At 41.7% G+C, this 26175-nt stretch overlaps 1 protein-coding gene across 1 annotated transcript in view; it reads left to right on the top strand.

The window, feature by feature from the left end:
- Positions 1-26175, top strand: part of LOC140483167 (plasminogen-like) — a 109601-nt gene that overhangs the window by 1911 nt on the left and 81515 nt on the right. The window contains exon 2 of the mRNA XM_072581194.1: positions 22329-22443. Within this exon, the coding sequence (XP_072437295.1) occupies positions 22329-22443 (115 nt within the window). The remainder of the gene's footprint in view (positions 1-22328; positions 22444-26175) is intronic.

Here is a 26175-nt window from a genome sequence, read left to right as displayed (position 1 = left end):
ATGGACAATATAAAGGTGGTCAATATTTCCCTGCTTCTATGGGAAAGGGTGTCAACATGTCCCTTTAAAGTCATAATTCCTGGTCCGTGGAAGTGAATATTCAGAAACTTCAAATGAGCTAAGGAGTCGAATAGGACAAGACAGAGACTGCTATACCCATATCTAATTTGAAAGCAGTGGTGAGCCATTAGTGAAGATGCCTATGGTCCAAGCCTGGGCATTAGAGTCATCTATTTTGTGGACAGAGACGTCTTGGAGTTGTGAAGAAACACGTATCATTGCAGCTTTAACTGGTCAAGCTAAAGTTGCAAGGCTTCTGTGGCCACTACTGTATCAGAGTGCACTGTCTGATTGCCATGTCATGCTCTGTATGAATGGGGAGAGTTAGCTGAAAGATGGCCATTTGGCACAAAAACAAAAAGATGAAGTAATGGCTGCAGGCATTCTCAGCTGATGGCTGTTAAAGGATGCATCGCTGGGTTCCAGGATTACTGCATAGGTAGCAGTTGCCATGTTAATTCTCCAGTTTGAAATAATCTTGCTCAATACTTTACTGATACCACATAGTGGGACCTCTCCAGTTTATGGACTAGCCTAGAGTGATGGGGTAGTGACTAAACAAGTGGTGCAATTTGGGCTATCATGATGTCTCTGTTGCTGAGCAGTAAGTCAGGTAAAGAAAGGGCATTTTGCATTTTTGAGAGCTGCACTTGTATTGAATTGAGGTTATGGTCTGTGTGTGGCTGTTTGTGACTCCCTGCAGCCCAGACTGGGAGCCTACTTGCTTTCTAAGCATTACCTGATTATGCAGCGTATTTACCATCGGGCTGATTGATTTCAGAGCTCATCTCCATGTATGGCATTGGCTAATCACATGTGAGGTTTACTGCTTTGGGCCTCCTCTGAGGATCCTTGTGCAGCCGACTGATTTGACTGTTCCTGCATTAATTGGGATTAGCGGAAAGTTTTACTCGGCTCAGGGTCCTCTATTGTTGCCACTAGCTGAGATCATACAAAAGACAGAGTGATTCTGTCCTCAAAATGTTGAGCAACTGTCTTTGAAATTGATCACAATATAGACATAAATCAGAGGAGAGAGCATTCCTAGAAACCTTCAGACTCAGTCCTAGTTCCACCCGGCCCTGACTTCACAGATGTAGTAGCTTTTCATTAGCATAATAGACTTAGTCATTATCCTAAACCCACTTATCTCTCAAATTGAGGAAAGGATTTGTAACAGTGAAAAAGAGTATTTTTTCCAGTGTCAGTTCTGCACCCATGCACTTTTTCAGAAGTTATTGCCATCTTCTTTCCCCTATGTTCCTGCCATTGAATTATTTCCCTTGGCATCTGATGGTCAATCTGCCTCTTTGAGAAACTTTCATTTTACCCAGTGGAGGTGGATTGTGGCCTCAGGTCTTATTATCTCTGCAGTGAAAGTGATTGGTAGGACTGTGAATCCTAGCCATCAATCGATTGTCCAACACACGCCTTGCTGTTTCAGCAGAAAGGTTTGTTTCTCTTGTAATACAATCTCTGCCATACTTTCCAAACAATAAGCCACCCCTATGATTTGTTTTCAGAACTTATAAGACACTAGTGCAATCTATTATTACATTTCCCTTTCTATTGGTCCTGTGACTGCCTGAAAGCTGGCAAGTAGAACTGAGAGACACAGTTCATTACAGAAGTTGCAATCTACTCCAATAAGAGAGATTTGAAATGGGCCTTGAAGATGCTTGGGATATTTTGTATTATCGTGACCACTTTGAAAACAAGGATACCTGCACATAAAGGATAGCCTGGGTAAATTCTTAAGGTGACCATAACTTACAGAGGCTATGCTATGAGGCACAGCTGATGCGATCTTGGTTGGATGTTTCATCTGAAAGATAATACTTCTGACAGTGCAGCATTCTGTCAGATTGACTCAGAAAATCAGCCTTGCCCATATGCTGAAATCACTGGAATGGGCTTTGAACAGATAACCTCCTGCTTCAGAAGCAAGAATTGTTAATGAAAATATGACAGTTGTTGGCTAGATTTACAGCGAAGGTGCAGAGCTGAGTCAACAATATTCTCATTGCTCCACTACAGAGATGAGAATTTTGATGATGTAACCACAGCACTTCAAGAAGGAAGGGTGGCTATAGAGTAGAAAATTGTTTTGGTAATGCATTTTACACTCTGTATGGTTTTCTTGCGGGACAGAAATTCCATTATCGCCTGGATTAGATGTTTTTTATTGCTTATGTACAATCACTAGATCTCTGTATCTGGAATTCATTTTTGGTTGCTGATAACATTGTTTAATACGACTCCATTGACAGTGCATGTGGAATTTCCCCACAGTTCATAGCAACTGGAGAGAATATATACCCCAACAATTCTTAGAAGTTGGGGCACTATTCAACTGCATTATGGATATCTCGTACAGTTCATTTCAGAAATGGCCACAGAAAAAGAATAATGATTTACTTACTTTGCACACCTTAGCATTTTTTGTGAGGCATTTTTGAGGGCATTCTCCATGAGGCTATGTGTAGGTATTCTAACCAATAAAGAAATTAACAAATCCATACAATATTCCCTCCCCCTTCCCCTCCACCTTCCCCTGCATTGAAATTTTAGTGGCAATAGTTTTCTCTGCCATTGAAGAACTAGTAGAGTAAAATCACACTATTCAATGGTTTTGAACAAATGAAATAAAGTTGACTGTACAAAGTTAGAACTGTGAAATAATTTACAATATATAAAACATATACTATAGCGTCCAGAATTAATATGAGTAAAATGAATAACAGACAACCTGAGATAAAATGCTGCACAAAGCACTTCAAATAGCAAATGCAACCAGGACAAGTCTCACAGATTTCTCAGCATCTCTTAAGATGTTAATGACATTGTCACAAATCTCAATAAACTTCTGTCACGTTCACAAGGCATTCTAGTTCTTCACCCACAAAGATCTAGTATTGGAATTACCTCATTAACCTCTCCATCATGGACTCCCCCAATAATTGTTTGCGTCCAGCAAGTTTTGTTTCTTCCCCGAGACAAGATTCCTAAGATTGCACTTGCAGGGCTATTTCAGAGATAGCCAGTTTGACTAAACTGTAAACTGTACAATTCATCATCAGGAGACAAGACAATCATTGATGTCCTTTCTTTCCATCAAAACTACAGGAACAACTTGGGATCAACATCCATAAACATTGAGGCAAAATCTTTTTGATATAGAGGATTATACAATAATGAGATAAGGTATAGATAAGGTGAATGGCACATGTCTTTTCCATAGTGTGTGTGATTTCAAGACAGGGGGCATATTTTCAAGAAGAAAAGAGAAAAATTTTAAAAAGACACGAGGGCAACTTTTTTAAACAGAGAGTAGTTCATATGAGGAATGAATTTCCAGAGGAAGTGGTGGATGCGGGTACAGTTACAATGTTCAAAAGACATTGGATAATTGCATGAATGAGAAATGTTTGAAGGGATATGGACCATGTGCAGGCAGGTGAGAGTGGTTTAGTTTGGGATGACGGTCAGCATGGATTGGTTGAACTGTTTCCGTGGTCTTTTTCCGTGCTGTTTGACTCTATGACCACTTAAGATAGATTGAAGTCAAACAACTGCAGAATCACATTTTGAAACATTGATTATATCACTGAAAGAGATATTTAGAATATTTCAAACTTACAAAGATGTTTCCAGGACTGGAGGGTTTGAGTTATTAGGAGAGGCTGGATAGGCTACGGTTTTATTCCCTGGAACATCAGAGGCTGAGGGGTGACCTTATATAGGTTTATCAAATCATGAGGGTGAATAGACAATGTTTCTTTTCAAGGGTAAGGGAGACCAAAACTAGAGATTTAAGGAGAGGGGGTAATATTTAACAGCGACCTAAAAGACAACTTTTTCACACGGCGGGTGGTGAGTGTATAGAATGAGCTGTCAGAGGAAGTGGGGTAGAGGCAGTTACACTTACAGTTACAACATTTAAAAAACAGTTTGACAGGTACATGAATAGGAAAGGTTTAGAGGGATATGAGCCAAACACAAACGGGACTAGTTCAGTTGAGTATATTTGGTCGGCACGGATAAATTGGATGAGTCTGTTTCCATGATGCATGACTCTATGACTCCATGACAGTTACCTTGTAATCTCAGACATTGGGAGAAAGTGAGGACTGCAGATGCTGAAGACCAGAGTTGAAAAATGTGATGCTGGAAAAACACAGCAGGCCAGGCAGCATCCGAGGAGCAGGAGAATCGACGTTTCAGGCATGAGCCCTTCTTCAGGAATCTCAGACATTGGACCATAATTTACCAAGACATACTTTAAAGAGCTCACAACATCATATGGATTTGTTCTATTACTAACTCACCAAGATACCCTCAAACTGTGAAGCTGAAAGAGGAGTGCATTCAGGGAAAGCATTGCTAAAGAAGAGCAATAACATTCAACTTGCAATTTTGAGCTATCATTCAATTCCACTCCAAAATCATTGAGCTTCATATGAAGTCCTCACAGGAGGACTGGGAAATCAACTTTCTAGAATCCCATATTTACTAAAGCCACATGTATGAGATGGTGACTTGATAAATGTGAGGGAATAAGAAAATGAGTACTGTACCAGTCAGATGTGGAACTGTGCAAATGTAGTGAAGCATGCAGAGCTTGAACTGAGAGAAGCAATCTGGAATTGATACAAAGCTTATTTTGGACAAATGGTAGAACAGATACTATATCCACTGACTTACCTCATTTAAATTGAAAATGTCACAGTGCAATGGAACTGTGGCACTAGTTTCCACAAGACTTTAAAACTCCAAGTTGTAGGAGCAGAAATAGACCATTCAGCCCATAGAGTCCAGTCTGCCACTTATTGAGATCACGACTAACCTGGTAATACTCGACTCCATCTTTCTGCCTTTTTCCCATAATCCTTGATTCTCAAATGATTAGAAACCTGTCTATCTCAGTCTTGAAAATACTTAATGATCCCAGCATCACCATCCTTCTGTGGTAAAGAATTCCTCTGACTCATCATCCTCTAAAAGAAAATATCCTTCTGACCTTTGTCTTAAATGGTCACCTCCTTATTCTGAGATTATGCCCTCTGGTCCTAGACTCTCCTACAAAAAAAAAGTAACCTCTGGACATTGACCCTATCAAGACCTCTACCAATCACCTATTTTCGCATTCTCCTAAATGCTAATGAGTACAAACACAACCTACTCAACCCCTCCATACCCAGATCAATCTAATGGACTTCTTTGGACTGCCTCCAATATCTTTCCTTAGATAAGCAGATTAAAACTGTCCACAGTTTTTCGGCTGTAGTCTGGCCAGTGCTGCATGTACACTTCGCCACAATGGAAGCATTCATCAGCAGAGTCAAACAGACCAGAAATGTTGCAATCAATATGAGATCCAGACAATGACATGATTGCTGAACTAGTCATCTGTCGATTCTCCTACTGTACACCACAAAGAGCACTTGAATTCCTGTTTCCTTCAAAGGAGCTGAGAACACCTTAGGTTGGACCAGTAAAATTGCCATTGTGGTTCATTATATAAAAGAAATTGAAGGCAGTGACTTTGGTTGGGAATAATGCATCTTAATGGGTACAATCAGAGACTTGGGTTCAGATGTGGTGTAAAGTGGTAAATGAGAATGCAATATGCTCAAGGGTTCAGGGTACATCATCACAGGAAGTGATGCAATGTCATGTGGCCAATATTTAAAGAAATACTGGGAGACCTACAACAGATATACACTAAGGTACAAATACCAAAATGAAAAATTGAATCAACATGCTTAACAAAAAACTTAAATTTTGCACTAGATAAATGGAATGGCTTATACAACTTCCAGAAACATAGTTAAATCTCAGAATAGGAAGCTGAAATAACTTCGCAGAGGCTGGTTTCCCATCACCAAATCACCTTTTATTTCCATGTGGAGAAGTTTTGACACTGATCCACCTCCTTCAGAGCCAGCTCTCAGAGTGAACAGAATGTCTGACAATCCTGTTTATATCTGTCAACCAGGGCTCCCTAATTGGGCCTATTAATCTGGTCCAATCAGGGAACTCGTATTCTATCAGGTCCAACTGGCTGACCTCGTTTCAATCATTACATTCCTCCCCCTCTGAGTTCAAAATATAGGCTGATTTTTTTTTCTGCAGCTTCTCCTGTTTTAGCAGTGGGTCATGTTCCTCCAACATTGCCTCTGATACAGGCAGCATGTAACACACAGTGGCTCACCTCTTGCATGTGGAGTGTCTCGGAAGAAATTCATTCTCCTCTTCAAGCAGCAAGGGCATCGAGGCAGTGACATCCACCATGTCCACCTTGGATTTTGAGGTATCTTAAACAACTGACAGAGAAGGACACTGCACGGGTTCTGGAAAGACTGTTGAGGAGCCAAGCACCGTACTATTTGCGAGTTTGCAGCTTTCAGGTAGTCCACATGCTTCTTCTGGCCTATCATACCTACCTGAACTCTGGTCCTAACCTCGGGTTGGCCTGCCTCTTACTAGGCCATTCCTGTAGCTCCTACACCAAATTTCATTCCTTGAAGAAGTTGTCTCTCTTGATTAGCAGAGTGTTATCCCAGCATTGGCATTCTTGATGTCTTCTTGCCCTCTCCACCCCCTCCCCCAGTCCAGGAAGATCAGATATAACCTGGTGTGGAGTCTTCTCCCTGTTAGCAACTTGCTGGAACTATGCCTGTAGTTGCATGAGGGGTGGTCCGATAAACAAATAGAAACAATTCAGGACAATTTGGAATCTCGTGAAGCTGTAGGTGGCTTCTTTAAGCCTGCCTTCAACATTTGGACTGCTGTTTCTGCCAGACCATTAGATGATGTGTGGTATGGAGTTGTCAGATATGTCAGATACCATTCGACTTCAGAAAATATTCAAATTCCCTGCTGGTAAATAACAGTTTAGTTATTTGCGACAAACACTTCCATGAGTCAGTGTTTTGCAAAAGATATGCATTTTTTTTGTCCTTCCCAAGTTTGACAAATGAACTCTATGCACATCCAATCATTTTGAGTGGGCATCAACAATGACTAAGAATATTGACCCCATTAAAGGACCTACATAGTCGACACATAACTGAGTCCAGAGTTTACCCAGCCATTTCCCCAAATGTGGGGGAGCTAGTAACAATATCTTTTGTCCTTGTTGGCATTCTGGGCACTGCTCTACCAATGTGGCTATGTCTGCATCCATTCCTGGCCATTAGACATAACTTCTTGCCAACATCTTCATGTTGGACACTCCTGGATGAGCCTGGTGGAGTTCAGCCAGCACATTTGCTTGGAACAATCACTCTTGTGCCACTTAATAATATGCCATCCTGTACTGTGATCTGATCCTGCCAGGTCCAAAAAGGTTTCAATTCTGGTGTCCTTTTGGTCTCCCCCATCACCACAAGCTGTCTTGGTTTTGCCAGGACCGGATCTTTCTGCATCCAAAGTCTGACATTGTCAATTATGACTGGAAAGGTGTCCAGAAAATTTAAAACCATTACGAACTCTTCCAATGGTGGTACCACCAGTGGTGTATCTGTCAATGGGAGGTGGCTCAATGCATTCATATTTCTAATTGGGCTCCCAGATAGTGTTCTAACTTGTAATTATTTGCAATTAGAATTAATATCCAGTGGTGAATTTGGCCTGCAGCTATGGCAGCACTGCCTTGTCCTCTTAAGGAGACCTAGCAGGAGTTTGTGGTTCGTTACTATTACAAACTTACATCTGTAAAGATATTGGTGGAACTTCCTGACTCCAAATATGACCACCAAACCTTCCTTCTCTATCTGGGCATATTTACACTCTTCATTAGCCAAACTCCTGGATGTATACGCTGTTGGGCATTCTTCTCCATTGAGCTAATACTACTCCAATGCCATACGTGGAGGCATCTCATATCAATACCAGATCTTACTTGGGATCAAAGTGTGCCAACACCTGAGAGGATGATAACTGTTTCTTCACTTCCCTGGAAGCTATGGCTTGACTATGTGACCATTTCTCAGGCTGACTCTTTTTTAAGAATTGATGCATAAGTGCCGGGCCACGTTACATATGAACTTTCCATAATAATTTACAACCCAAGGAAAGACCTGAGCCCTGGTATAGACATGGGACCGGGGCACCTTTGACTGCCCTCACATTATCTTCCAACAGATGCAATCCACTTTATCGATTCAGTCGCTCAAATAGGTCACTTGGGGTGCCTACATCACATACTTTTCCTTTCTGCAGCATACACCCCGCTGGGAGAAATGTCTAAAGACTATGTCCAAGTTTTCTAAGTGCTCCTTATTGATTTGCTCTGCTCATCGCGCTTCATCTCAATAAATGGCAGCGGGGGGTAGATCTTGTAAAATGCTGTCCATCATCCATTGAAAAATGGCACAGGCTGATGATACCCCAAATGGCAGTCTCATATATTGATACAAACCTTTCTGGGTATTAATTGTAGCATATATCTGGGAATCCTCAGCTAACTGCAATCCCATATATGCATAGCTCATGTTCAGCTTTATAAACGACAGCCCCCCTGCCAGCTTTGCACGTTAATCCTCTATGTAAGGGTATTTATCCAGCTGTGAAAAATGGTTTACTGGTTTTTAAAAATCCCCACAAAGGCAAACAACCCATCAGGCCTCTTAATCTGCATGACCGGAGCTGCCCCAATGGTTTGATGATTCCTTCCCTTTCTAGCTTCTGATTTCTGCCTCTACTTTTGCCCATAAGACAAATGGCACTGGACATGACTTGCACAGTCATCAAATTGCATCCTGGTCAACATGCAAGGTGGTCTTTGCTCTTTTGATAGTCTCTACACCTTCTTGAAAAAGTTCTGTGTATTTAATTAAGATTTCATTCAGACAGCCATTTTCTCATTGAAAAAGAAGAACCAGTCGAGGTGAACCTTTCTCAACTAATTTCGGTCCATCAAGCTTGGGCCTGACCTCTTTATTCCAATCACTGGTAACCGAACTAGCTGTTTCTCATAAGAGACTGGAACTGAAATTGTATCCTTAATCTGTAACGGTTCCTGGAATAGGTTCTCAGTCTTGCACATACTTAAGGTTTGAGTGGGTCTGCAATCACAGAAACGGCCACGCCAGGTATTGATCTCTATGAGAACCGGGTTACCATTTAACCGGATATTTACTTTAATTGGTTCTGATTTGGATATTGCTAAACAATTTAATGTTACAAACCAGTTTTAGGTGGACTTTCCAGGCCGTCCACTCTCCTGGATACCAGCCCAATGAGTTTTCTTATTCATCTTCGGTCTAGTGGGCCTCTTTTGCTGTTTCAATTCTGCACGCCAGCAGCAACTACAATGGCTAATTGGCCTGGATCCTGGAGAAAATTATAACCATTTGGCTGAGGCTTGGTTTTGTTTTAGGGTTTTGCTGTGGGCTGACCTAGAGTCCCTCTGTTCAGGATATCTCCTAAACGAGGCTACAATTGCCTTCACTCAAATGGTGTTATCAAGCTCAGTCAACCTGTTGAGGATGTCCACTTCCATCAGAATACCCTGTAACTCATAAGCTTCACTTGTTGTATTTTCTGATGACAAAGCCAGTTGGAGTGTCTGTTTGAAGTCCAATTGGGCTTCAGCTAATGAGTGTATTTGCATGGTTACATCATTAATTCCACATATTAAATGGTCTCTCATGATCTCATTAAGGGTTAAAGCAAAGTCATAAATTCTGCAGTTTTTGTAACCCCGTCAAAGATCTTGATACGGATAACCCTGGTTCTTGAATTGCTGAAATAAACCGATAACCTCTCAGAATGGAGGAGGCTTGAAGTCGTAATATTCTTCAACGAAATCTGTCGACTCTTGAAAGATTTAGCATCTGGTACCTCAGGGAAAATATTGCTCCTAATAACCAAAAAGCTGGGGTTCCACAAGCTATCAAATACTTGTTGCCTTTCATCTGCCCCAATGCTATTTTCTGAAAATACATTGCATTCTTTCCACACATTTGGCCCAGTCTTTGATGGAAGGATCAAATGAGTCAAGCTTCCCAAATAATGGCATGACATCAGAAATGTTTAACCCAATTCAAAGATGACTATTGCAAGCAAATTTCTTCAGGACCTTGCTTTTCTCTCATCGCTACTGAAATAGCTCCATAGAAGCTAGTATTTTATTATCAAGTCACCCTTTATTTACACATGGAGAGTTTTTGACACTGATCCAGCTCCCTCAGAGCCAGCTCTCAGAGTGAACGGGATGTCTCACTCTCTCACATCATGTTTGAACGATTAGTTGCCTTTTTTTGTGGCATTAGTTATAGCATAGACAAGGAACCTTTACCGTCCTTTACTCTTCCCTCACCATGGCAACGCTCTACTATCCAGCACAGATATACCTCAGGAGGTACTATGACAGCACTTCACTTAAATGCTTAATCCCTGATGTCAATAAACATTTATGCTCAAGATGCATTTTGTCAATAAATTATGCAAAAACTGGTTTGGGAAATCAGTTGTGCAGCAGAAGTCTCATCATATTTCTGAAAATAGCAATTATTCAATTCCATTTCACGTTTGGATATTTTCTTGACAACTTTGCAAGTTACAAAACATTTATACATTTTTAAAAAACTTACAAATATGCCTTTTCAAAATTTCAAAGGGTTTCTTACCTCTCTTAGTGTGTGCTTTAACTCCACAAAAGGGTGACTTACCTCAACTGAAAGATACCTTGCCTCTCCCAAAGTGAGCCTTACCTTTCATAAAGTACATTACCCCTACCTAAAGTGTCCAAGGACCAAATCCAAATAGAATAGAATTCCCACTGTGCTGATAGAGGCCATCCAGTTCATTGAGTGTGCACTGATCCTCTGAAGAGCATCCGACCCAAACCCTTGTACAGCCCCCCAATCCCTGTAACCCCTCATTTACCATGGCTAATCCACCTAGCCTACACATCCATGGATGTTATGGGCAATTTAGCATGGCCAGTTCACTTAACCTGCAAATCTATGGGCTATGGGAGAAAACCAGAACATTCAACAGAAACCCACATAGACTTGGGGAGAATGTTTGAACTCCACACATAATTGCCTGAGGATGAAATTGAATCTAGGTCCCTGGCACTGTGAGGTAGGGGTGCTAACTACTGTGCCACCATACTGTGGATACCTTGCCTCTCTAAAGTTCATAAGATATGGGAGCAGAATTAGGCAATTCGGCCCATCAAGTCTGCTCCACCATTCTATTATGGCTGATATGTTCCTTGCTCCCATTTTCCTATTTTCTATCCTTAAAGCTTCAACCCATTACCAATAAAAAAAATCTGTCTAAATTCTCCTTAAATTTACTCACTGTCCCAGCATCCACCGCACTTTGGGATAGCGAATTCCACAGATTCACAGCCCTTTGGGAGAAGTAGTTTCTCGTCAACTCAATTTTAAATTTGGTACCCTTTATCCTTTATTTTGTGGGCGGCATGGTGGCACAGTGGTTAGCACTGCTGCCTCACAGCACCAGAGACCCGGGTTCAATTCCCGCCTCAGGCGACTGACTGGAGTTTGCACGTTCTCCCCGTGTCTGCGTGGGTTTCCTCTGGGTGCTCCAGTTTCCTCCCACAGTCCAAAGATGTGCAGGTCAGGTGAATTGGCCATGCTAAATTGCCCGTAGTGTTAGGTAAGGGGTAGATGTAGGGGCATGGGTGGGTTGCACTTCGGCGGGGCGGTGTGGACTTGTTGGGCCGAAGGGCCTGTTTCCACACTGTAAGTAATCTAATCCTAAAACTATGATCCCTTGTCCTAGGATGCCCTGCAAGAGGAAGCATCCGCTCCGTGTCTATTTTATCCACCTCTTTCATCATCTGGAATACCTCAATTTGATCTCCCCTCATTCTTCTAAATTCCAGACAGGATAGGCATAAACTGTTCAATGTCTCTTCATATGACAAACCCCTCATCTCTGGGATCAATCTAGTGAACCTCCTCTGAACTGCCTCCAATGCCACTACATCTTTCCTCAAAATCAAAGGGACCAAAACAGTTCACAATACTCCAGGTGCGGGCTCACTAATACCTTGTATAGTTGCAACAATACTTTCTTACTTTTGTATTCTATTTCATTCGCTTTCTTTATTATCTGCTGTGCCTGCATGCTAGTTTTCTGTGACTCATGAACGAGTAAACCTAGATCCCTCTGCACTGGAGTACCCCAAAGTCCCTCCCCATTGAGATAATAGGTGGCCTTTCCAATTTTTAAATCCAAGCACTAATCCATGTTATAATCCATCTGCCACATTTTGGCCCACTCTCCTAACCTATATCCATTTGTAAAGTTCTTATTTCCTCATTCCAATTTACCGTCCTGCCTATTTCTGTGTCATCCGCAAAGTTTGCTATAGAGCCTGCTATTAATACAGATTGTAAATAGCTGGGGTCCAAGGACTGAATCCTGTGGCCACCCCACTAATTACATCTTGTCATCCAGAAATAGAAGCTTATCCCAACTCTCTGTTTTCTGTCCATCAGCTAGTCATCTATCCAAGCTAATAAATTACCTCTAAACCCATAAGATCCAAACTTTTGTGCAGCACCTTATCAAACGTCTTCCAGAAGACCAGATGTGTTACATCTACAAGATCCCCATTACTGTCTTTGCTTGTTATGTCTTGGAAGAACTCTAGCAAATGAGTCAAACATGATTTACCCTTCATAAAACCACATTGACACTGATGGATAGTGTTTTGACTTTCCATATGTCCTGATATTGCTTTCCTGATAATTGATTCTAACAATTTCCCAACAACTGATGTTAAACTAACCTGTCTGTAATTTCCCACATTTTGCCTCCCTGCCATTTTTTAAATAAGCCATTTCCCAATTCACTGGAACCTTTCCCATGTCCAAGGAAGTTTGAAATATCGTAGCTAAGGAATCCACTATCTCTGCCACCACTTCCTTTAATACCCGAGGATGTAGGCCATCAGGCCCGAGGGGACTTGTCTACTCTCAGTCCTAATAGTTTGCTGAGTACCTTTTCCCTGTCTATGTTGATTGTTCTAAGATCTACCGTTTTTATTGCCTCAAGAACTTGTCTGTTCCAATAGGAATGGTACAATTATCCTCCACTGTGAAAACTGAGGCACAGTATGATTCACTATCCTCTATGTGAAAAAGTTTCCCCTTGGGTCTCTTTTATATCTTTCCCCTCTCACCCTAAACCTATGCCCTCTAGTTCTGGACTCCCCGACCCCAGGGATTAGACTTTGCCTATTTACCCTATCCATGCCCCTCATAATTTTGTTAACCTCTATAAGGTCACCTCAACCTCCGAACCTCCAAGGAAACCGGCCACAGCCTGTTCAGCCTCTCCTTATAGCTCAAATCCTCCAACTCTGGCAACACCCTTGTAAATCTTTTCTGAACCCTTTCAAGTTTCGCAACATCTTTCTGTTAGGAAGGAGACCAGAATTGCACGCAATATTCCAACAGTGGCCTAACCAATGTTTTGTGTAGCTGCAACATGACCTCCCAACTCTTGTACTCAATATTCTGACCAATAAAGGAAAACCTTCTTCACTATCCTATCTACCTGTGACTCCACTTTCAAGGAGCCATGAACCTGCACTCCAAGGTCTCTTTGTTCAGCAACTCTCCCGAAGACCTTACCATTAAGTGGATAAGTCCTGCTAAGATTTGCTTTCCCAAAATGCAGCACTTCACATTTATCTGAATTAAACTCCATCTGCCACTTCTCAGCCTATTGGCCCATCTGGTCCAGAACCTGTTGTAATCTGAGGTAACCCTCTTCGCTGCCCACTACACTTCCAATTTTGGTGTAATCTGCAAACTTACTAACTGTACCTCTTATGCTCGCATCCAAATCATTTATGTAAATGAAAAAAAGTAGAGGACCCAGCACTGATCCTTGTGGCACTCCACTGGTCACAGGCCTCCAGTCTGAAAAACAACCCTCCACCACCACCCTCTGTCTTCTACCTTTGAGCCAGTTCTGTATCTAAATGGCTAGTTCTCCCTGTATCCCATGAGATCTAACCTTGCTAACCAATCTCCCATGGGTAACCTTGTTGAATGCCTTACTGAAGTCTATATAGATCACATCTACTGGTCTGCCCTCATCAATATTCTTTGTTACTACTTCAAAAAACTCAATGAAGTTTGTGAGACATGATTTCCCACGCGCAAAGCCAAATTGACTATCCTGAATCAGTCCTTGCCTTTCCAAATACATGTACATCCTGTCCCTCAGGATTCCCTCCAACAACTTGCCCACCACCGAGGTCAGGCTCACTGGTCTATAGTTCCCTGGCTTGTCTTTACCGCCCTTCCTAAACAGTGGCACCACGTTTGCCAACCTCCAGTCTTCCAGCACTTCACCTGTGACTATCGATGATACAAATATCTCAGCAAGAGGCCCAGCAATCACTTCTCTAGCTTCCCACAGAGTTCTTGGGTACACCTGATCAGGTCCTGGGGATTTATCCACTTTTAACCGTTTCAAGACATCCAGTACTTCCTCCTCTGTAATCTGGACATTTTGCAAGATGTCATCATCTATTTCCCTACAGTCTATATCTTCCATATCCTTTTCCACAGTAAATGCTTCTCAGCCCATCCGGTCAAGATCCTGTTGTAATCTGAGGTAATCTTCTTTGCTGTCCACTACACCTCCAATTTTGGTGTCATCTACAAACTTACCAACTGTACCTCCACCACCACCCTCTGTTCTACCTTTGAGCCAGTTCTGTAATGGCAAGTTCTCCCTGTATTTCGTGAGATCTAACCCTGTTATCCAGTCTCCCATGGGGAACCTTGTGGAACACCTTACTGAAGTCCATATAGATCACATCTACCACTCTGCCCTCATATATCCTCTTTGTTACTTCTTCAAAAAACTCAATCAAGTTCATGAGACATGATTTCCCATGCACATAACCATGTTGACTATCCCTAATCAGTCCTTGCCTTTCCAAATACATGTACATCCTGTCCCTCAGGATTCCCTCCGACAACTTGCCCACCACCGAGGTCAGGCTCACTGGTCTATTGTTCTCTGGCTTGTCCTTACCACCCCTCATAAACAGTGCCACCGCTTTAGCCAAGTCTTCCGGCGTCTCACCTGTGACGATCGATGATACAAATATCTCAGCAAGAGGCCCAGCAATCACTTCTCTAGCCTCCCACAGAGTTCTAGGGTTCACCTGATTAGGTCCTGGGGATTTATCCATCTTTATGCTTAGATTTACATTACTTAATTACATTTCTTACAGTGTGGAAACAGGCCTTTCATCCCAACAAGTCCACACCGACCCTCCGATGAGCAACTCACCCAGAACCAGTCCCCTACATTTAACTCTTCACCTAACAACTCAAGCAATTTAGCATGGCCAATTCACCTAACGTGCACATCTTTGGACTGTGGGAGGAAACTAGAGCACCCGGAGAAAACCCACACAGACACGGCGAGAATGTACAAACTCCACACAGACAGTTGCCTGAGGTGGGAATTGAACCCGGGTCTCTGGCGTTGTGAGGCAGCAGTGCCAACAACTATGCCACCGTGCTGCCCGTTTGAAGACATCCAGTACTTCCTCCTCTATAATTTGGACATTTTACAAGGTGTCACGATCTATTTCCCTACATTCTATATCTTCCATATCCTTTTCCACAGTAAATACTGATGCAAAATACTTGTTTAGTATCTCCGCCTTGCTGATCTTTGTGGGGGCCTATTCTCTCCCTAGTTAACCTTTTGTCCTTAATGTATTTGTAAAAACCCTTTGGATTCTCCTTAACTCTATTTGCCAAAGCTATCTCGTGTCCCCTTTTTGCCCTCCTGATTTGCCTCTTAAGTATACTCCTACTGCCTTCATACTCTTCTAAGGATTCACTTGATCTATCCTGTCCATATCTTACATATGCTTCCTTCTTTTTCTGAACCAAACCCTCAATTTCTTTAGTCATCCAGATTTCCCTATACCTACCATCTTTTCCTTTCACCCTTAAAGGAATATATTTTCTCTGGATTCTTGTTATCCCATTTCTGAAGGCTTCCCATTTTCCAGCCGTCCCTTTACCTGTGAATATCTGCACCCAGTCAGCTTTTGATAGTTCTTGCCTAATACCATCAAAATTGACCTTTCTCCAAATTAGAACTTCAATTTTTCGATCTGGTCTATTCTTTTCCATCACTATTTTAAATCTAATGGAATTATGGTCACTGGCCCCAAAGTGCTCCCCCACTGACACCTCAGTCATCTGCCCTGCCTTATTTCCCAAGATTAGGTCAAGTTTTACACCTTCTCTTTTTATTAATTTTTCAGTATCCTTTTATTTATATTTGAAAGTTTCCAAATCAAACAGTTGTGAGGAATTGAGTAGGTCATTGTGGTTGTGTTCGCCGAGCTGGGAGTTTGTGTTGCAGACGTTTCGTCCCCTGTCTAGGTGACATCCTCAGTGCTTGGGAGCCTCCTGTGAAGCGCTTCTGTGATCTTTCCTCCGGCATTTGTAGTGGTTTGAATCTGCCGCTTCCGGTTGTCAGTTCCAGCTGTCCGCTGCAGTGGTCGGTATATTGGGTCCAGGTTGATGTGCTTATTGATTGAATCTGTGAATGAGTGCCATGCCTCTAGGAATTCCCTGGCTGTTCTCTGTTTGGCTTGTCCTATAATAGTAGTGTTGTCCCAGTCGAACTCATGTTGCTTGTCATCTGCGTGTGTGGCTACTAAGATTAGCTGGTTGTGTCGTTTCGTGGCTAGTTGGTGTTCATGGATGCGGATCGTTAGCTGTCTTCCTGTTTGTACTATGTAGTGTTTTGTGCAGTCCTTGCATGGGACTTTGTACACTACATTGGTTTTGGACTGCACAAAACACTAAATAAGACAAACAAGAAGACAGCTAACGATCCGCATCCATGAACACCAACTAGCCATGAAACGACACGACCAGCTATCCTTAGTAGCCACACACGCAGATGACAAGCAACATGAATTCGACTGGGTCAACACTACTATTATAGGGCAAGCCAAACAGAGAACAGCCAGGGAATTCCTAGAGGCATGGCATTCATCCACAGATTAAATCAATAAGCACATCGACCTGGACCCAATATACCGACCACTGCAGCGGACAGCTGGAACTGACAACCGGAAGCGGCAGATTCAAACCACTACAAATGCCGGAGGAAAGATCACAGAAGCGCTTCACAGGAGGCTCCCAAGCACTGAGGATGTCACCTACACAGGGGACGAAACATCTGCAACACAAATTCCCAGCTCGGCGAACAGAACCACAACAACGAGCACCCGAGCTACAAATCTTCTCACAAACTTTGCATTGAGTAGGTCCTTAAACATCTACTATTGCTCATCCGCTGTCTTACCATTTAGCCTTCCTGCCCAATCTACTCAGGCCAAATCTGTCCTCATGCCTTTATAATTTCCTTTATTGAATTCCAGAACACTACTGAAGGACTCTAATTCCTAACCCCAAACTGAATTTTGAATTCAATCATACTATGGTCACTACTCCCGAGAGGATACTTAGCTATGATGTCATCAATTAATCTTTCCTCATTATGCAACCTGCTCCCTGGTTGGTTCCAAAACATATTGCTCCAAGAAACAATACATATAATAAAAAGGAAGAAATATCAAGCAATCTCCCAGCCATTGATCGCCCTTTACTCACCGTCACCTCCTTACACTCTCTATGGCCACCAAGGCTAGCCCATAAAACTGAATGCTGTCTACCTATCTCCCATGGTTCCTCATGTCTCTACATTAACTTAACACGTACCACTATTCACATGTCTTCCCCTTTCACTTACCATGACAATTCATTGGGTATTCACAAGTACTCATGAACATAGGAGAAAAACATAGGGCCTACACTCTATTGAGGTAAGCACTGTCATTCCTAAAGACACATTTTTGCACTTCTTGAAACTTTATGACGCTTGTTGATGCTTGTGAAGTGTTAACAAATTATGTGGTTCCAAGGGGTTTATGCATCATTTACACACAATCTTCTCCACAGGTAACAGTCCCAAACAGCACCTGATTCCCTATAAATATTTACCTGTTTCCCTTTCCAAAGTTGTTCTGAGACCCTATCTACAGGGGTACCTCAGCTCTCTAAAGGGGGACACTAGCTAGTCAAAAGAAACCACACAAAGAACAGACCTTTTACTTGGCCTAGTCTTCACACCCCAGGTTGCAGTCACAAGGAATGCCAGAATCTGATTTTTGTGTAGGCAGTTTGTCATTTAAATGTCCATCGCGCTCTGGGAACCAGACATGCTTGAAATATAATTCATCCCATGAGACATGCTGTGTTTGAGGGCAGGACGTAGGTTCTCAACTTCTTCCAGTTACTGAAATATTCTCTAATTTGGCAAAAATTGAGGCCTTTACTTTGATGGAAAAGAACACCGAGATCTCTCTCCTGTTTATTCTGCAAAGGTAATTGTGATTCTGCCAGCATTCTCAATACAGTATTCAAGATTAATCTAAATGTCCATTTCTAACCATTCCCTGAAAGATTTTCGTCTGAATTAGTTTCTGTGAAATATGCTGTTGCCTTTTAGTGCCCACCAGGAGTCTATTCTGTCATGTTTAATCATGATCAGGTCGTCACTGGTTAATAATTGCACTCAAATTCCCCAAGCCTTTTGCCCAAATCTGAAAGTCTGTCTCTCTTTAGTTTTGCTTCTTAAGTAAAGAGATAATAAAACTTTAAGAAACAGAGTTGGAAAGACATTGGTGCATTGTGAGCAGTGAATACAGTAGACTTAATTGAAAGAGGTTGTGGGCCTTTTCAACCATTAAACTCTTAATGGTAATCCCTTAAATTTTATGAATGACTCTTTCCCACTGACCAGGTTGATACCCAATGACCAGGAAGCTGCTCTTTTAAAAAAAAAATGCTTTAAAATGCACTGTGATGTAGAGGTTCCGGTGTTGGACTAGGGTGGACAAAGTTACAAATCACACAACATCAGGTTATAGTCCAATAGGTTTATTTGGAAGCACTAGTTTTCAGAGTGCTGCTCCTACATCAGGTAACCTGGTGTTTGTGTCATTTTTAACTTTAAGATGCACCAACTGCCATTTTGTCCTTGAATCCCATGATCTCAATATTAACCCCACCATAAAGGGCAGCAGTTATCAGGGCACCTGACTGAGATCATTTATTTTGGATTGATTCCTACTTAAGTTAAAATGATTGATTATGGTTTAATTCCCGCTGGAGTTTTCCTTACACAATAAAGATAACTGTTCTATTACGTATTGTGTATGATTCTAGGCCAAGGGTTGGCTTTACAGCACTATATCAACAATGGGATGCAACTGGGGGCATGGTGAAATGCTCAATTCATTTGAAATTGCCCACAAAAGCAATCCTCAAAGAAAGAAACTAGAGGCAGTGTTCATCCCATGTTGTTATTAGTGATTCTATGGTGAAACGGAGAATGTGAACGCCAGAGGCTTGGGACTGAGTCAGAACGGCAGTAACAGGCTGGAGAGGGTGAAGTTAAAACAAGTTGCAGTAATAGGCTAGAAATTCATATTGGGAAGTAGCACAAAATGGGTGTTGGACTTGTTGGCCTGTTAAACACCAGCTATTCAATTCCATTATTATCAATCCTTCCATGAAAATGAATGACAATTATCTAGGCTTTTGGTTTTGTTTATGTGGAGTTATTATTTTACCCCTACAGTTTAGGGACCTGGGATCACTCTTATGAAGGGTATAGGTTGCATGATAAAATGTTTTGCTTTTCCCGGACAATAATGCATCTTTTTTGTGATGAATGTTGTTTCACTGAATTCTCTCAAACAAAGGTTAGTGATGCTAAACATCTACAATTGTCTTAGATTCTCCAGAACTTGCAATACACAAAAAAACTCACAGGAGCACTGAAAAAAAGTATAATATTTTTAAACATACAAACACTTTTATTTATTAGTTCCAACAATTTAACCAATGGGATCCAAGACAGTTTGACTCAGTGTGATAATTGAGGAGAAAGTGAGGACTGCAGACGCTGGAGATCAAAGCTGAAAATGTGTTGCTGGAAAAGCGCAGCAGGTCAGCCAGTATCCAAGGAACAGGAGAACACCTCTGGGACACCCGGACCAACCAACCTAACCACCCCGTAGCCCAACACTTCAACTCCCCCTCCCATTCCACCAAGGACATGCAGGTCATTGGACTCCTCCATCGCCAGACCACGGCAACACGACGGTTGGAGGAAGAGCGCCTCATCTTCCACCTGGGAACCCTCCAACCACAAGGGATGCACTCAGATTTCTCCAGTTTCCTCATTTCCCCTCCCCCCACCTTGTCTCAGTCAAATCCCTCGAACTCAGCACCCGCCTTCCTAACCTGCAATCTTCTTCCTGACCTCTCCGCCCCCACCCCACTCCAGCCTATCACCCTCACCTTGACCTCCCTCCACCTATCGCATTCCCAACGCCCCTCCCCCAAGTCCCTCCTCCCTACCTTTTATCTTCGCCTGCTGGACACACTTTCCTCATTCCTGAAGAAGGGCTGATGCCCGAAACATCGATTCCCCTGTTCCTTGGATGCTGCCTGACCTCCTGCGCTTTTCCAGCAACACATTTTCAGCTCAGTGTGATAATTGCAGGTTTCATATAGTGAAAGCACCAAGAAAATTGCCAATTAGAATTTCTGCACTGGATCTGTTTCAGGTTGGAGTAGTGATCTCCTTCAATCAGAGTCGGGCAATGCTATAATATAACCATTGAGTAGACTGGTCTCTTAGTCTAGTTTTAATCACCTAACGGATTAGAGGTGACATTTTCAGACTGTTTTCCTCAATCAGCTTGCAGTTTTGCTCTCCTTTAGGATATTCCATGACATTATAAAGTTCATAGAGCTTTGCTTGCATGTAATTATAAATTATTTTTTCCCTGATAAACTCATAGTGATGATACCACAAACATTTATTTCTAGTGAACTGGAAATCTTGATGATGATGCTAGAATGATAATCCTAAGGCCCAGGTTCAATTAAGATGCTTAGGCCCAAACCTTATCTTGGCCACTCGATTGGAACTTTAATTAATAAAGTCTGGATTTGAAAACAAATCCCACTAATGGTGACCATGAAACCACCCTTAACGGCTGTAACAACCCAACTGGTTCACTAATGCTCTTTAGTAATGGAAATTGACTGGTATTACCTGTTCTGACCAACATATAACTTGAGACCTACAAAACAATTGAGCTGACCATTCGGTTCAAGGACATTGTTGATGGGCAACAAATATGTCAGTGAAACGTACCTCCTGTGAGAGCTGAAGAAAAAAAATCTATGGATACGATTTTCCTCTCCCTGGAGGTAGTAAGAAAAGGAAGTAATCAGGCAGTAGTGTTGAAAGATACTCACCCCCTTTTAACCACCTCACTAAGTTATTTGTGGGCAAGAAGGTCCATTGGAGACTTTATTGACTCATTCAGGCAATTGAAGCCCTTCAGTAGTTAATAAAGGTTACTTAAGGGCCTCAACATTTCACCTCCATGATTACATGCCTTCTTGGCAAGAGAGAAAAGTCTTCTGACTAGTGCAATCCACCTGCCATGTTGGGGAGGGACCACCAATTGTCCCTCCCCAATTGCAGGCATGGACATTAGGAATAAGGGGTAGCTTTTGATGGTCTCTGAAAGCCTGCCATGTGACCTGCATCTTGTGAAAAGGAAGAAATCTAGTTTCTCGCTGTTGGATCACCTGTAGAATTAGCCTTGATCCATGATCTGTAGGAACTAAAAGCTGCAGTTCTCTAATTGTCTAGCAGCTTCTGATGGAGTGGGATACTAATGTTGAAATCTGCAAAAGGCCAAGTAGTTTTGTTGGTCAGCCCTTGACAAGCTGATTGGTGTGTTAAATGATTAGCTTCCTAGGCAGTGAAGGCAGTGATTAGCCAACACTTAACATACCTGGCCCCAGGATTCTAGCAAGGATTCCCAATCTCACTGCTGCCAGAAAACAGTACTGGGCTCATTTATGTTTTCCATTGTTTAATATCCTTGCCACATCAATGCCACATTGATACTGGTATAAAGGTCCCTTTAGTCTGATATTGGGCATGAACTATGCAACTCTATGAATGAAGGGCAGTGACAGTGAAGAAAGGGGAAAGAAAGGGTGTTGGAGTGAAAGGAAGGTCTGGATTGTTTTAGATTGATGTTGCTGCTTTAAATCCCCTGTATAAAATTACTTAAAAGCTGAAAAATTTACTAGAACCTTTATTTTCTTCCTCCTTAGCTTTTATTTTGGAATGCAAGTCAGGCAATGGTGTCGACTATAGAGGAACCACAACAAAAACCGCTTCTGGAAGAACCTGTCAAAGATGGGACAGCAACATACCACACAGAGTAAAGTTAGTTTTAATCTTCTTCATTAAAATGTTCAACTTATCACAGGGTAAAGGACAAACAACATTGTAAAATGTAACAAACAAAGTAATGGCAAATATACTTCAATGTTCTTTTCTCTAATTTGTTTACTTCATGGACATACAGATTGTCCACCATTTGTTATACTTAATCCATTTTGTCACAATGTATAAAATGTTTAAAAAAAAGGTATTAAATCAAACCACAGCCAGTTGATTATATTAAAAAAAAATGCTTGGAGAAACACGAGGGGCTAAGATTGTTCCCCTTACAGCAAAGAAGATTATCGGAAAATTTAATAGCACTGTTTAAAAATACAGGGCAAAAATTATTCCATTCTAAATTGGAAAGCATGCCAAGAAGATTTATGAGAATGTTGCCAGGATTAGCAGGCCTGTGTTATAGGAAAAGATTGGCCAGGATAGGACTTTATTCCTTGGAACATAGGAGAGTGAAAGGTGACTTTATTGAGGCGTATTAAATCTTTAGGGGCATAGAAAGAACAAATGCATATTCTCAGGTATGGGGATTTAAAAACTAGAGGACATAGATTTAAGGTGAGAGGGGAAAGATTTAAGAAAGACCTGAGGTGCAACTTCTTCATAGAGAGAGTAGTGCGTATAATTGAATTGAATTGAGTATATTGTCATGTGTACCGAGGCACAGTGAAAAGCTTTGTCTGTGAATTGGTCTAATCACAGAATTAAATAGCATACATAAGTAAATAATAGGTAACAGTGGCAAAACCAAAAACACAGGTACAGGCGAATGTTAAAAGTTAGTTAGTCCATTCAGTATTCTAACAACACTGTGGTAGAAACTGTTTCGAAACCGGCTGGTGCGTATGTTCAGGCTTCTGTACCTTCTCCCCGATGGTAGAGGTCGTAGAAAAACATTGCCAGGGTGGGATGGATCTTTGGAGAATGCTGGCAGCCTTTCCTTGACAGTGGGCCTGGTAGATGGATTCTATACTGAATGGACTGCCAGAGAAAATGGCAACATATAAAAAACATTTGGGTAGGTACATGGATGGAAAAGGTTGGAGGGATATAGACCAAATGCAGACAATTGGAACTAGCTGAATGGGCACCATGGTCAGCATAGACCACTCTGGGCTGAAGGCCTGTTTCTATGCTGTATTATTCTATGACTCTGTGACTATATGACTGGAGGATTAGTTGTCATAGGACAAAGATTCAAAACGATTGGCAAAAGAGCTAGAAAAGTGGTAAGGAGAAATGTTTTTATGCAGTTGTTGCTATAATCTAGAATGCTGTATGAAAAAGGATGAAGTACAAAGAGACTTGGAAATTCTCGTCCAGGATTCTCTCAAGGTAACCTTGCAGGTTGAGTCAGTAGTTAGGAAGGCAAATGCAATGATGACATTTATTTTGAGAGGACTTGAACATAAAAGCAGGGGTGTACTTCTGAGGCTCTATAAAGCTCTGGTCAGACCACATTTGGAGTATTGTGTACAGTTTTGGGCCCCATATCTCAGGAGGGATGTACTGGCTCTGGTTCAGTGGAGGTTCATGAGAGTGGTCCCAGGAATGAAAAGCTTAACATACAAGGAATGTTTGAGGACCCTGGATTTATACTTGCTGGCGTTTAGAAGGATGAGGGGGGATCTAAATGAAACTTACAGAATACTGAATGGCCTGCACAGAGTAGAAGTTGGGAAGATGTTTCCATTGGCAGGAGAGACTAGGACAGAAGGGTACACAGAAGACCTTTTAAAATGGAGATGGGGAAAAAATCTTCAGCCAGGGAGTGGTGACTTTATGGAGGCCAGGTCATTGAGTATATTTAAGACTGAAATAGATAGGTTCTTGAGTATCAAGGGGATCGAGGGTTATGGGAAGAAAGCGGGAGAACGGGGTTGAGAAACTTATCAGCCATGATTGAATGGCAGAGCAGACTCGATGGGCTGAATGGCCTAATTTCTGCTCCTATATCTTATGGTTTTATGATGTCAGTGATCACTTCAACAATCACTTTCAAATAGGAAGTGGATAACTCATTCAAAGGGCCTGACAAAGGAACAACTATGCTGTATGTTTTCAGACATCCCATTTAAAATAGTTAGCCCCCTAACAGATGGCAAGAAATGTAGAATTCACAAATAGTTAAGCCTGAGGGAACATTGAAACTAAAGTATTCATGGAAGAAAAACACAGAATAAATTTCCCGTCAGTTACTCTACATAGGAAAGACTTGTATATCAGCCTCCAGGATATCAGCGTGTTGTGACATGTTACAGGCAATTCAGCATGTTTGAAATCTAGTCATGATTATAATCCAGGAAAGACAACAATCGACTTGAGCTCAACGGGTTCCCACAAACAGCAATGACTAGACCATAAGTTTTAGGTCATGGGGATAAGTTGGGACTAGGGAAATGGGGCTAGGGGAGGAAACAATTCTCCTCATCTCCAACTCAAATGGGAGACTCATTATTTTAAAACTGTAACATAAACCAAGTTTGTCTCACCCTGACAAATGCCCTCAGAATCACATATGTTTCAATAAGATTGCCTCTCATTCTTTTAAACTTTAAATGGATACAGGCCCAACTTATAGAGCCATTGTGCTTTACAGCAAGGAAAGAGACCCTTCAGCCCATCATATTCATGCCAATTATCAGCCATCTATCTACTCTAGTCCCATTTGCCAACACATGGGCTGTTGCATTCTATGCTATAGTGTTTTAAGCACTCAGCTAATTTCTGAAATGTTGTGATGGTTCCTTCCTCCACCTTCCGCTCAGGCAGTGGGTTCCAGAAAACCATCACCCTCTGGGTGAAAATATTCCTCCTTAAAATCCCTTTAAATCTGCTGCACGTTTGCTTAAATCTAGACCCTGTAGTTATTGACTCCTCCCTATCTACCAATCCTTGCCCCTCAGAACTTTTCACACCTCAATTAGGTTCCCCCTCAACCTTCTGTATTGTAAGAAAAACAACCTGAGTCTATCTAGTCAATCTTCATCGCTAAATTGTTCCAACCCAAGCAACATCTTGGTGAATTTCTTCTGTACCCACCTTAGTTTCTCCCTACGTTTTAGCCCCTTCATGATTTTGAATGCCTCAGTCAAGAGGCCTTCTCTTCTCAAGGAGTATAGATCTGACGTCTCCAGTCTATTTTCATAAAGGAAGTTCCTCATTCTTTGAACAATTCTCATAAATCTTTAATTCACCTCTCCAATGTCTTTGTATCTGACCTAAAATGTGAAGCCCAGAACTATATGCAATACTCCAGCTAAGGGTGAATTTTGTCTCCTCTAAGCTCAACATTAACCTCCTTGCTCTTGCATATTCCCCTATTTCTAAAGCCAATATGTGTTACAAACTGCTCCCTCAACCTATGCACATATACGCCCATGAAGCTATTCCTGAATCTTCTTTTGAATTATGCCCTTTACTTTCCATTGTCACTCCATGTTTATCCTAACAAATAGAATTACTTCACATTTCACATGAAGGTCATCTGTTAACTGTCCATTCATTCCAGTAACGTGCCTATGCTGTTTTGAAATTTTATGCTATCCTCATCATAGTTCACAATTGCTTCCAAGTTTTCTATCATCTGCAAATTTTGAAATTGTGCCCTGTGATCAAGCTCTGGGTCAATATTACAGATCAGGAAAAGCATGGATCTGCCATTAACCCCTGGGAAACTATATTACAAACTTTCCTAAAGGCCAAAAGACATCCATT

The sequence above is a fragment of the Chiloscyllium punctatum genome, chromosome 11, assembly GCF_047496795.1.
Source record: "Chiloscyllium punctatum isolate Juve2018m chromosome 11, sChiPun1.3, whole genome shotgun sequence".
Classification (NCBI taxonomy): Eukaryota; Metazoa; Chordata; class Chondrichthyes; order Orectolobiformes; family Hemiscylliidae; genus Chiloscyllium; species Chiloscyllium punctatum.
The sequence above is the reverse complement of the archived record's forward strand: the minus strand, read 5'-3'. Positions and strand labels throughout refer to the sequence as shown.